The 12,048-nt window shown below is 34.9% G+C and overlaps 1 protein-coding gene across 1 annotated transcript; it reads right to left on the bottom strand.

Annotated features, from left to right (window-relative positions):
- Positions 1-2,893: 2,893 nt before the first annotated feature.
- LOC131071273 (histone H2B.7) lies at positions 2,894-3,705 on the bottom strand. The gene has a single exon (XM_058007044.2). The coding sequence runs from the start codon at positions 3,617-3,619 to the stop codon at positions 3,197-3,199; it is 423 nt and encodes a 140-aa protein (XP_057863027.1). The 5' UTR covers positions 3,620-3,705; the 3' UTR covers positions 2,894-3,196.
- Positions 3,706-12,048: the final 8,343 nt, after the last annotated feature.

The following is a 12,048-nucleotide window of genomic DNA, read 5'->3' as shown; positions in this document are numbered from 1 at the left end:
CAAAGACTAGCTGTCATTTTGATGTTGCCCTTGATTTGATTGATACAAATCACTGTGCAACGTGTGCTCTTGACTCCTTCACAGTGCTGATACATTGTATTTTTGATAGTGATCTACATCTTTGACTGCTATCCTTATGTTGAGTGTCAGAAGGGTGCTTATTTTCCTTACTTCAAGGATTTTGGAGCCTTGTGAATGGAAGATGCTTGTGTGTTCATTGCTTTTGAGACTGTCACTAGGGTGATAGATTGTATTTCTGTTGTTGAACCTTTTATCAGTAGATCTACTCTTGGTCTTTTGATGCCCTTGATCTACGTATGGACATCTTGACCTGCTCTTTTGTATTAGCTTCATTTGGCATCAAAATGACCTTCTAGGTCTGCAACTTTGGGTCTAATTCATTCTTTGTTGGCTGGTACTCTATTTGTGACTGCAAACAACTCTTAAACCAGCTAATGCTCTGTTCTTTCTTGAAAGCTAAAACCCTATGAGAGGTCTTTTGGAGAAATATCCTAATGAAACGAAACAAAAGAACTCATGCAAAACAATGATTTGAAGGGTTTGAACAAGATACAAACCGACCTAGGAGATAAGTAACACAACATATGGTGTGTGCATGAGCTTTGAACGGATTCAAAGGATGGTCTCCATCATCCACCATAAGCTATTCCCTTTTGATGCAGCATATTTCATATGAGGAAACTCGAGATCAGCTTCTGCAATCATAAATATTCTTCGCATAACTTTATAAACCGCCCCTTGATGGATCTTTTTCATGATACTGGTGTTCCTCTTCAATATAGTTGTTGTTCTAATCTCCTCACTCCTTGAAAACTGCCTCCTCCACATATTTCCTCACTGTCATGTTGCTTCTCTATTACTAACTACTAGTTTTCCCCCTTTCCTAGCTATGGCGACCATGGACATGCAGCTAGGGCTTCTTTCTTTCCTTGAATCTATCTCCCTTAACCACAAGTTAAGGTTGAGATTCAAGATGCTCTTTGAAAATTTAGACATTTAAATTTCCCTCCCAACTTGACTTGAATCGCGTGTTTACTCAAGATTTGTAATCAAAACAATTTTGTAAGAGAAGGAAAGTAATGACAAAAGCCACCCACTAAAACCTAAAACCTAAATTTAATAATAAAAGCTTTTGCCATTAAATAAATGCAATATTTAAGATAAGCAAAGTCATTAAATAACTAAGGAGGCTATTTTTGACCCGAAAGTTAAAAATAGGGAACACACCACGATACTCTTTGTGCTTGATTGTACTCTTTTTTTTCATAAATATAATGGTAGCTACCCCTAGGTAACAATTTGCTTTAAAAAAAAAAAAATAGCAACAAAGTAGAGCACTAGAACAACAATGGCAACATAAATGAACTACTTCCCTAATAAAGATGAGTTTGCTGTTGTAGTTCATTTCAATACAACATTTATTCTTTCAATTTTAAAATCATAAGAAAACTCCAAATTGGAGGTTGTTTTAATTGTGAAGTTATCTTGGCACATATACAAATGGGAAATTGCTTCTTTCAATGCAACATTCATTCTTTTGGTCTTAATCATAAGAGAGCTCCAAAGTGAAAGCTATTACAATTGTAAATTTATTTCAACACCTAGTACAAATGAGAACAGGTTGCTTCTATTTATTTGTATAATTTCAAATTTTGGGTTCAAGGAAAATTATGTGCCTTATTATCACATATAATTGGACATTTTTTAAAGTATGGGAAAGGGCTCAAATCTGATGCAAGGTTCTATACTTGGTATGGTAATTGGGTATAATTAATCCACTAATGGAGTACAACTAATCTATTAGTATAACACAAGAAATGTTATGTCAACATTTATCCCAAAAAAAAATTCAAATTTTTGAAAGAGCAAACAATCATATAATGTCACATCCACACTAATAAACATGACTTAGTGCACAACTTCTGATCTTACTTCTTTTTCAGGCTATTTTACATAGATTCTCTCTATGACAGATTATTGACATCATGTGAAATTAAAACAATTTTTTTTTTTTAAATTAGAAACCTGACTAATTAAACAGCTGTAGAAAATCCAAATTAAACAAAATAATAATAGCTAAATTTATTGCAAATCCTCCACACCATCCTACCGTGTAACCCCACAAATGTTACTCATTAAATTAGGTTGCAGCCAAGATAATCACAACGAATGGAGCATATTTTCAGTTTGAACGATACCCATGTATTCAAAACTTTAAATGATGCATAAAGATTGTAAATCTGCTGTTAACAAACTCACCTCACCACTCGCAAGAATTACATCTGAATCTGTAATTTAAATCACAACCAAATACCCAAAGTTTAACTAAATCGATGAGATATAGACGCCAAAATCAAGGAAAACAATATCTTGATAATGAAATTTCTTTTATGGCCATTTGCTTAACTCATATGGTGATTTCATTAGCTTAGAGCTGGCAATTTTCATATCCTTTATTATAAACTAAAACCTGTGAAATTTAATTACACACTTACACTGTTACATTCCACCATTACCTCCCTTGTAATCAGACCTTAGTAGCAATGGCAACAAAATTGAATCATTGACAATAAGATTCAAACATAATTCTGAAGCCAAAGCAACAGCCAAACATCAAACCCTACTATCAGAAACATTTCTGCAAGTAATCTACTCTTGAAAAAATCCTATCATGTTGGAATTTTTAATTCGTGTGATGATTTGAGTAGTTTAGAACTAGTACATCTCCTTATCCTTCTGTTATGTTACATAAATCTGTGAACTTCAATTACCCATTTGGATTGTTACTATCTGCCATTGCATCCCTGTAAAGAGACCTCTAGTATAATAACAATGACAAAAACTCAAACAAAAACTGAAGCCAAATCAAGAATCGCTAATAATTTCCCTGAATTATGATTTATAAACCTTTGAAATTTATTTATCCACTTACACTGTTACTTCCGCCATTGCATCCCTTCGTGTAATCAAACCTCTTGCACAACCACAATGGCAACAAAATTGACTCAAAAACAATAAAATTCAGACAAAAAGCTGAAACCAGAGTTAAAATTAGCAATCAAACCCTAACAGTAACATCAAAAAACACAGAGAAGAGCACATAACCCAGATCCTCATAAAATAGGTGGTGTCTAAAGACACCATTTGATTCAGCAAACCCCGAATCGGGCAAACACTAAGCGCTTGTGAACTTTGTAACAGCCTTAGTCCCCTCAGAAACAGCATGCTTTGCAAGTTCTCCAGGAAGAACAAGCCTCACAGCTGTCTGGATCTCCCGTGATGTGATGGTAGGCTTCTTATTGTAACGGGCCAATCTGGAGGACTCACTGGCCAGCTTCTCAAAAATATCATTGATGAAGCTGTTCATAATCCCCATGGCCTTGCTGGAGACTCCAATGTCAGGGTGCACCTGCTTCAGAACCTTGAAAATATAGATCTTGTAGGTTTCAATGCTCTTCTTATGCTTCTTCTTGCCCTTCTTGTCTCCTTCCTTGGGCAGCTTCTTTTCAGCCTTGGGAGCCTTCTTAGCAGGTGCAGGAGATTTCTCCGCAATCGGCTTTTTCTCAGCCACGGGCTTCTTCTCTCCCTTAGGTGCCATGGATGCAGTCAATCACAAATCAGAGCTCAAACTTAAAAATCTGTTCTGGATCTGCAGCAAACAGAGCAAAGCTTGGTGAATTCGAAAGAAAGATTCTGAGCTGTTATATAGAGATATTTGTTTGTCCTTCTATTTGTGGATTTGATTTGCCACGGATTCATAGCGCAGGTGAAATCTCGACCGTTGGTGTACAGTTTGATTTCGGCGAAGATGAACCGTCCAAAATGGCGCTTCATTCAAATTTTGAAAGCGCCTAATGTCTCTCTTAAAGCGAGATTTTAAAGTAATTAGGTAATGGAGATGGAAATTTCGAAAGGTTTAAATGTGCTCTCACAATATTCCCAAAAAAAATCAACCTATATATAACTAGTATATTTATCTATACAAGAATATAGCTAAAATATGCTAAAAGATATCATATTTGTTCATTATATTATTTCAAATTTTATTATATCTTAATTAATATTAAATAATTATTATATTAAAATATTATAATTAATACTAAATATTATTAATATGATTATGTTATTATATTTTAATATATTGTTATTTTTTATTTTATTTTATTTTATATTTCATTTAAACTATTTACAAAAGTCAAACACTTTTAGTATCAAATTATTATTATTATATTTTTTATTTTATATTCTTGTGTTTTGAGGAAAAAGTGGATTTTATGTAGGAACATTTTCAATCCCTCATTTAATGAATGATATTAGATTGAGATTATTATGAAGTTAATTAATTGCATGATGGAGATAGACATAGATCATTAAACTCCAATTCAGTGGAGATTAAATGTTTTTTGTTTTGTTTTTCATGCATTTAAGTGTCTACAAACACGTCAAATTAAATGCTTGTAGTTTAGTTTTTATTGACAATCATTTTTGCATCCCTATGTGAATATAATACGCCTTCCAGCTAATAATAAAAAGATAAGAAAATAGAAAATCTAGGAGCTTTTTATAATTTGAGATTTTTATGTTTGTATAAGGGCATGTCTGCTCAATATTTTAAGGAGCAGTTTGTGGAGCTAGTGGCCCCATGAATAAATTGTTTAAATAGTATTAATAGTGATTATATGTGATATATTTTAGAGAGAAATATTGTTAAAAATGGAGGCAATCAAATTTGTGCTGTCATGTGGCATTTTTTTTAATATGCAGTGGCTGCTTATTTCGAGCCCCCCTCTTTTTTACACAACTTATTTTAAGCAGTGGCATGGGGACATGGGGTAAGAGAAGTTAAGGGTTAATGTAATAAAAAATGTTAATAATATTTAGAAAGTTAAAATTTGGATCTTTTTATAATGGTGACTAGCACATTTTTATAAGAGAAGTTAATGGTTCGTGTTATATATATATATATATATATATATATATATTTAAGAATTTGGTGATCTCGTGATTTGTTCAAAAAATAGAATTATGTATTATCTACATCGTATATATTCAAAAAAAAAAGGAAAAAGTCCCTCCAAAAATCTATACCTAAAACCAATCAATGTGCCTTCCAATGATACCAAGTGGATAAAAATCCCCTGTTAGTTGGAAAAATATCCAACCCCGTGCTATAACAACTACTAAAATTTGAGTGTCAAATAGTAGGGGCTCATATTTTCAAAGAGAAGATTCCAATTTAACCTCTATAAGCTTTTTCTTAGTCTAGTAGGACTTATCGCTCTGTAATTGTGGGTTTTGAAGTCCCATGCATGGGATTGATTCTTTGGGAACTTTTATGTTTATCTGCATGACATATTTAGGTCCTAATTTTCTAAAACAAGTGGACATTTTATTTGTATGCAGTTTCTACAATTTCTCACTTCCAATTAAATTTTATGTTTACTTTAAAATTTATAATACATGCTTGTTGTACAATTGCTAGAGTACCACGAACTTCTCCCCCCAAATATTAGCCCAAGGGCACATCATGGAAAATTTAAAGATGCCTATGGATTTTGATGATTCTTGTGCTTCTCAATATAGAGCCCATGATCACAATGCTTGTGATTGATCTCATTCTTCTCACCAACATTTGTCTTCTTTTTAACACCACTCTAAAGGAGTTATAGGATGGTCAGACAATGGTGAATTCCCTTTGCTCACCGTGACCATTTCTTCGACCAATGCTAAGCTTTTCAGTCTCCTAAGGAAGTGTGCACTAATGAGGAAACTCCTAATGGTACTCCTACTAGTTAGAAGCCTATTCCTATTGGGCATGAAACCTAGATGTGTGGAAACTAATTGACCATGATCCATCCCTTGCTAATTGATCTATAGAAATCTCTTATTGCTTGGCATCTTTATTTTTCTCTTTGGATATGTGGAAAGCTCTGTCTTACCTAGACTCTAACTCGTGACTATCTCCACTCAATATTTTTTGTGATTGGTGTATTTTAAAATACCTTTATAGTTAATATGAATGCCAATTGCATCCAATAAATTTAGAGTAAATCACTTACTTTGAAAATGCTCCTCGTTTTTTCAACAATAACATCTACAAACTTTGAGCTAATGATCCTTTATTGGACCATAACCCCCCTTTTTTTCTTTATGTGTTGACTTGGTGTTCCTTGAATAGATAAACTTGCAAATTTATGTCATTAAATATTTACCAATAAATGAAGTCTACAAAATTCTCATCAAGCATTATATCAGTTTAGGTGTACCTTTTGAATGGCCAGCATGGAAATATTTGGACCTTACCACTCTCCTTACCACGAGAGATCTAATTCAAATTCAAGGCACTTTTATCATTAAAAGCATATAGAAAGCTTGTGATTCTATCAATTCTTTGCTTCTTTGGGTAAGAAATGCCTCCTATGATGGTCTCTTGATTCACTAGCAATCTATTTGTTGGCCTCTCATTCTTTCTTGACAAGACCACCCTCTAGAAAAAGTGCCATGAATTCACACCTTGTTTTGATTTTCTTTCTTAGGATGAGATTAAAAGACAGTGCAAGTTGTCTAACTAATAATAAGAGAACTTTCAGTTCATTATTATAGACACCTAAAATTACCACTATTGTTTGGTTGATTTATCTCATGTTATGTGTCTATTTATCATCAACCTAATTAATTAAACAATATATTTTTATTACTTAAATTCTCCTATTCTCCTATCCTTCTTGTCTATCGTCCAAGGTAATTAATTTGATTAGTTTGAATATGTCTATCTTACCTTTACCCCTTTCATCTATTAAACTAAATAAATCCATTAACTTATTTTATTCAATTCCTATTTTTTCCCTCCACACTTAATTTATTTTATTTTCATGTTTAAATCACGCTTGTTTTCTCTCTTCAAGTGTCAAATCCTCCATTTTTTCCCACTTGCACCTGAGTCTAATCCTAAATATCCTCTAATCCCACCTATTCTAATCCTAAACATTTGCACATTCCCTAATCCTTGGATTAGGGAGGGGTTGCCAAAAATAGTGAGTTCCCACTATCCAGAAATAGAAAGTTAGAGGTAATAGGACATATTCGAAAATATTATTTATTTAATATTTTTATTGTCCTAGTAAAATTTGTTGGTATGAATGTGATTATCTCCTAACTAGTTCATAGTTGGAGACTATTCACATGTTAAGTTTACTTAGGACCTAGCTTGCATTTAAGTTAGTTGTCTTAAAGTTGCTTTGTGTAACTTGTCATTTAATAATGTTCATAAGAATATATTAGTTATCATAGGTGGCATTCTAGAAGATATGAATCATGTCTCATTATTTAATATTTGCTTTAGGCATTGGACACAAATAATGTTTGTATCAAAAGGGTAGTTGTAATCCTACCTCATCGCTTGCCTATATAAGTAAGGCTCATTTGTATGTTGTATATATCAATTTCATATCTTTTTATGTGATTTCAATCTCATTGCTCATACAAGCTCATGTTTGAACATTCTCTTATGGTTGGTACCTCTCTTGGTTGATCCTTGAAGTCTATAGCTTTGTGATGGGTTCTTTATCATTCTAATAAATTTTACATCCATTGGGTGAATAATTATTAAATTAATTATTATTTTAGTAAAACCAAATCTGGAAGCATTAATGACTATGATAGTTATGGCAAATTCTATTATAAGTTGTCAAGGTGGAAGATATTATCTAATTTTGATCAATAATATTTCATGGATTGTTTTAGAAAGAGTTATAAAGGGAAATAAATAAAAATTATATTATTTTACTTAAATTTCCAAGGGGGGGTGTTTAGGTTTTCTCCTCGATATATTTGGAGGTAATTTCACATTTAGGGATCATCCTTGTTTGCAATTTTTTACAAAGCTTTGGCTCGTTTCTACATATGATGAAATCGGGATGTCAAACTATTGTAAAACCAAACAAAGATCCAACCACGTAAAAACCCTAGTTCTATAATTAAAATCCACCATACACCAATGAAGAACCTAAAACATACAAAATAACAAAAGTAGAAAGATCATACCATTCACATGCTTAGTAGGGTTTGATCTCCATTGTTTCCTATCTTCATTGATCTTGTTTTATATTATTGCTCTCAGATTTTTTTATTGTGCACGAGAGCTCAACAAAGAATGAATTGTGGTTGTGTAGACACTTGAGTGATTGATCGCTATGAAAGGTCACATGAAAAAATTGGTTAGCTAGTTAGGGGATTGACAAGGATGAAAGGATCCTCTTATATAGAGAACACCTTAGAAATGGAGGGATAGGATTGAGAGGTCAAAGGATAAATGGTCGGCTAGGATTAAAGGGTAGGTTAGAAAATAGGAAAATATTACAAAGGTGATTAAAGGTAAATTAAGAGATGAATGACAAGTGTCATAGAGGGAAAAAGTTAGTATAATAATTAATTAAATGAAGAATTATTTAATTAATAGAATAGGTGGGGCCAATTAAATAAATAAAATATTTATTTAATTTTGGGGAAAGGATAATTTAAATAAATAAAAATATTTATTTAAATAGGGGAAAGCTAGAAGAAGATTGATGAATAAATAAAATATATTTTTTAATTAATAGAAAGCTTGGATAAAATAATTAAATAAATAAAATATTTATTTAATTAGGCTAGGACAATTTTAGGTGTACAGTTTTTTTAACTCATAAACCAGTGGAGAAGGAGATTCTCTATGCGAGATGCGCATGCTCTCCAAGTGACTAAGGTCATGAGGAAAAGGGTTGTTGAGAGTAATCTCATCTAGAGGTTACCATTGTGCTTAACGATTTGGTAGTTTTAGCAGATTTCGAAGTTTGGGCTTGTATGTGTAATTTTGCTAGTTTTCAATACTTTTTTTATTCTTAGTGTTTATAAGCTATTTTTGGATGTGTTTTTGTATTGTGTGGGTTTCCATATCTCAGTTCCAAGTGTTGAGACCAAACTATGCAAGTTCAATGGGCTTGCAGTGAGTTTCTTTATAGTTTCAAGTGAATTGAATACTTTGTGCTCATCATGTTTGGTGCATATATTGTGGCAACTATAAAGTACAATTACAAAATTATTAATGCATGTTGACTGATATGTACTGGGCCATAGTCTATAATCAAAACTAATGTTTTGATATGAATTAAGTTTGGAAGGGTTTCGATAAGTTTTTGTGCATTTCGTGTTTTTCAAGTGTGGGAAATCTAATATTTTTATATGCATATTTATGTTGGAAATGCATGTTGATGAATCTATGGAATAAAAAACTTGCAACCCATGCAAATGATGATATTTTATGTTAATTTTGGTGAAGTTTCAGTTTGATCATGGCGTTTGGTACAACATTCTACCACAATCGATAGTCATGGCTTGTGGTTCAAAAGATAAGTAAGGCTATGAATGAAGACAAATATATTCAAGACCTAGAATTGGAGCTCAAGAAGATAGAAAGTTACTAGTGACAAAGAGGTCACTATGTTTACTTATTGTCAATGCTAAAGGTTTTGTTGGATACACTAGAGGATGGTAACGTGTGCTGGCTAGAGAAAACATGTGAAGGTATTTTGGGACCAGTTGAGTTAATGTTGGGTTATTTGTAGAATGTTCCTATTCCTAGCGTAATGTGTTGCTTTATTGGTCTAGCTACATATTTGTGTAGGATTTTGCCAAGATCAAGGGCACAATGAAAAGCATAAAAAGAGACAATAGAATGACAAGAACAAACTATATTCTCATCAATATGCAAAATGATCAACTGGATTAACCAATACAATGAATATAGGCCTGCTTATATAGGCAAGGCCATATGGATGTATGAGCACACAAATATGACATGTGGCTCAATGAGAAATAAGGGTAGGTAAGAAATACTAAGGGTAGGTAGGAGAAATAATATAATATTCCACAAGAGGTGGATGACCCACGGAATGTGGAGTGTAACAGCAAAATAAGACCACAAAAGGTGGAATTTCTCCTACAAGCTTTATCCCTATGTGCACACTTCCCTAAGTGTCTCAAATCCAAACTACGAAGAGATGCATTATCCTAAGTTAACTTAAGTAAGTGTAATAATATCCAAAATGAATATTTATTTACACCAACACCCCCCCTTAAGTGCAACTTAGGGGAATGAAGACTCAAGTCAACAATGCAAGATGGGTCCCGGCTACTAGGCCATGATAGGTACCCATGTACAAAATGCAAGTGCAAGCAAAACTATGCAATGCAATCTCTCACAAACGGAGAAAGGGAGAAAACCCAGTGGGAAAAAACTCCCCCCCAAAAGACAGATGAATGTACAAAAGACTCTCAAAGAAGAAGGACAAAACCTCAAAGAGGAAAAAGTCCCCCCCATAAGAGAGGAAGGAGAAGTCAGCTGACCCCCCTTAAGGACACATCCCGCACCCCCAAGAGAGCTCGCAACTGCTGGAACTTACTCTCGATGAAAGGTTTGGTGAATATGTCAGCAACCTGCTCTGTTGTAGGACAATACTGCAAATCAATTACCTGCTCCTGGATGAGCTCTCGGATATGGTGCATATGAATCTCGATGTGTTTGGTCTGCTGGTGCTGGACCGGGTTCTTCGAGATCGCAATAGCACTCTGATTATCACAATGTAGAACTGTCAGTCGTGGAGTGGTGAATCCAAACTCTGTGAGAATCTACTGGAGCCAAATGGTCTCAATCGCTGCGTTAATAGCGCCTCGATACTCAGCCTTAGTCGAAGAGAGAGCAATAGCATGTTGCTTCTTGCTCTGCCAACAAATGGGGCCCGAACCAAGGTGAAAACTGTAACCAGAAGTAGACTTACGATCATCAAGATTGCCAGGCCAATCAGAGTCTGTGTAACCAACCAAGCAAAGTCCTGTGCCTGTTGCATAGTGAATCCCATAGTGATGTGTACCCTGGATGTAATGAAGGATGCGTTTGGCGGCTTTCCAATGAAGCTCATGTGGTTCCTGCATGAAGAAGGAAACCATGCCAACTGCAAATGAAATATCAGGGCGTGTATGAGTCAAGGAGATGAGACTACCCACAAGCTGATGATGCAAAGTGGCATCAACTGGTGGAGAAGAACATTGAGCCTCAAGCTTGACTCTTGAAAGAAAGGGAGTCAGGGCAGACTTACAATCAGCCATATGAAAACGTGCAAGTAGATCAAGAGCATACTTGGGCTGCGATAGTGTAATCCCGGAAGGTGACTGTGAAATCTCTATCCCGAGAAAGTAGTGCAAAAGACCCAAGTCAGTCATAGCAAATTCGTCATGCAAAGCAGATTTGACCCTGCTAATGATGGATGAAGTACTCCCTATAATGATCAAGTCATCAGCATAGAGCACAAGTATCAAGTGAGAGTCATCCTGTCGCAAAATGTAGACATTCGGATCAGAATGACACCTGGTGAACCCTGCGGAGAGAAGAAAGGAATCCATCTTGGCGTACCAAGCCCTGGGGGCCTGCTTAAGGCCATAGAGAGATTTCCGTAGTCTGCAAACCAAGGAAGTATCCTGGATGAAACCCTATGGCTGCTCCATATAAATCTCCTCATCAAGATCACCATGAAGAAAAGCACTCTTCACATCCATCTGATGTACAGCCCAACCATGAGTTGGAGCAATAGCAAGTGTCAAACGAATGGAGTTCATCTTGGCTACGGGTGCAAAGGTCTCAATATAGTCAACACCTACAACCCAAGAGAAACCTTTCGCAACAAGTCGAGCCCTATACTTATCCACACTACCATCCGCTACAAACTTGGTCCGATAGATCCACTTACATTGAACCATCTTTCTCCCCTTAGGGAGATGGACTAAATCCCATGTGTTGTTCCTCATCAAGGAACTATACTCTTCCTCCATAGCTTGGTCCCACTCAGGAACCCCTGATGCTTCCCTAAATTTCTGTGGATCAGAAGCGGTAGCAATGAATACATGTGGAAGATCCTAACGTTGTGATCGAGTTCTCCGTGTATCTAAAGGATCCCCAACAAGAGAACCCGCGGACTCAAGTGTCTGTCGAGCCCA

This window comes from Cryptomeria japonica, chromosome 8, assembly GCF_030272615.1.
Source record: "Cryptomeria japonica chromosome 8, Sugi_1.0, whole genome shotgun sequence".
Lineage (NCBI taxonomy): Eukaryota > Viridiplantae > Streptophyta > Pinopsida > Cupressales > Cupressaceae > Cryptomeria > Cryptomeria japonica.
This window is presented reverse-complemented; position numbering and strand designations above follow the sequence as displayed.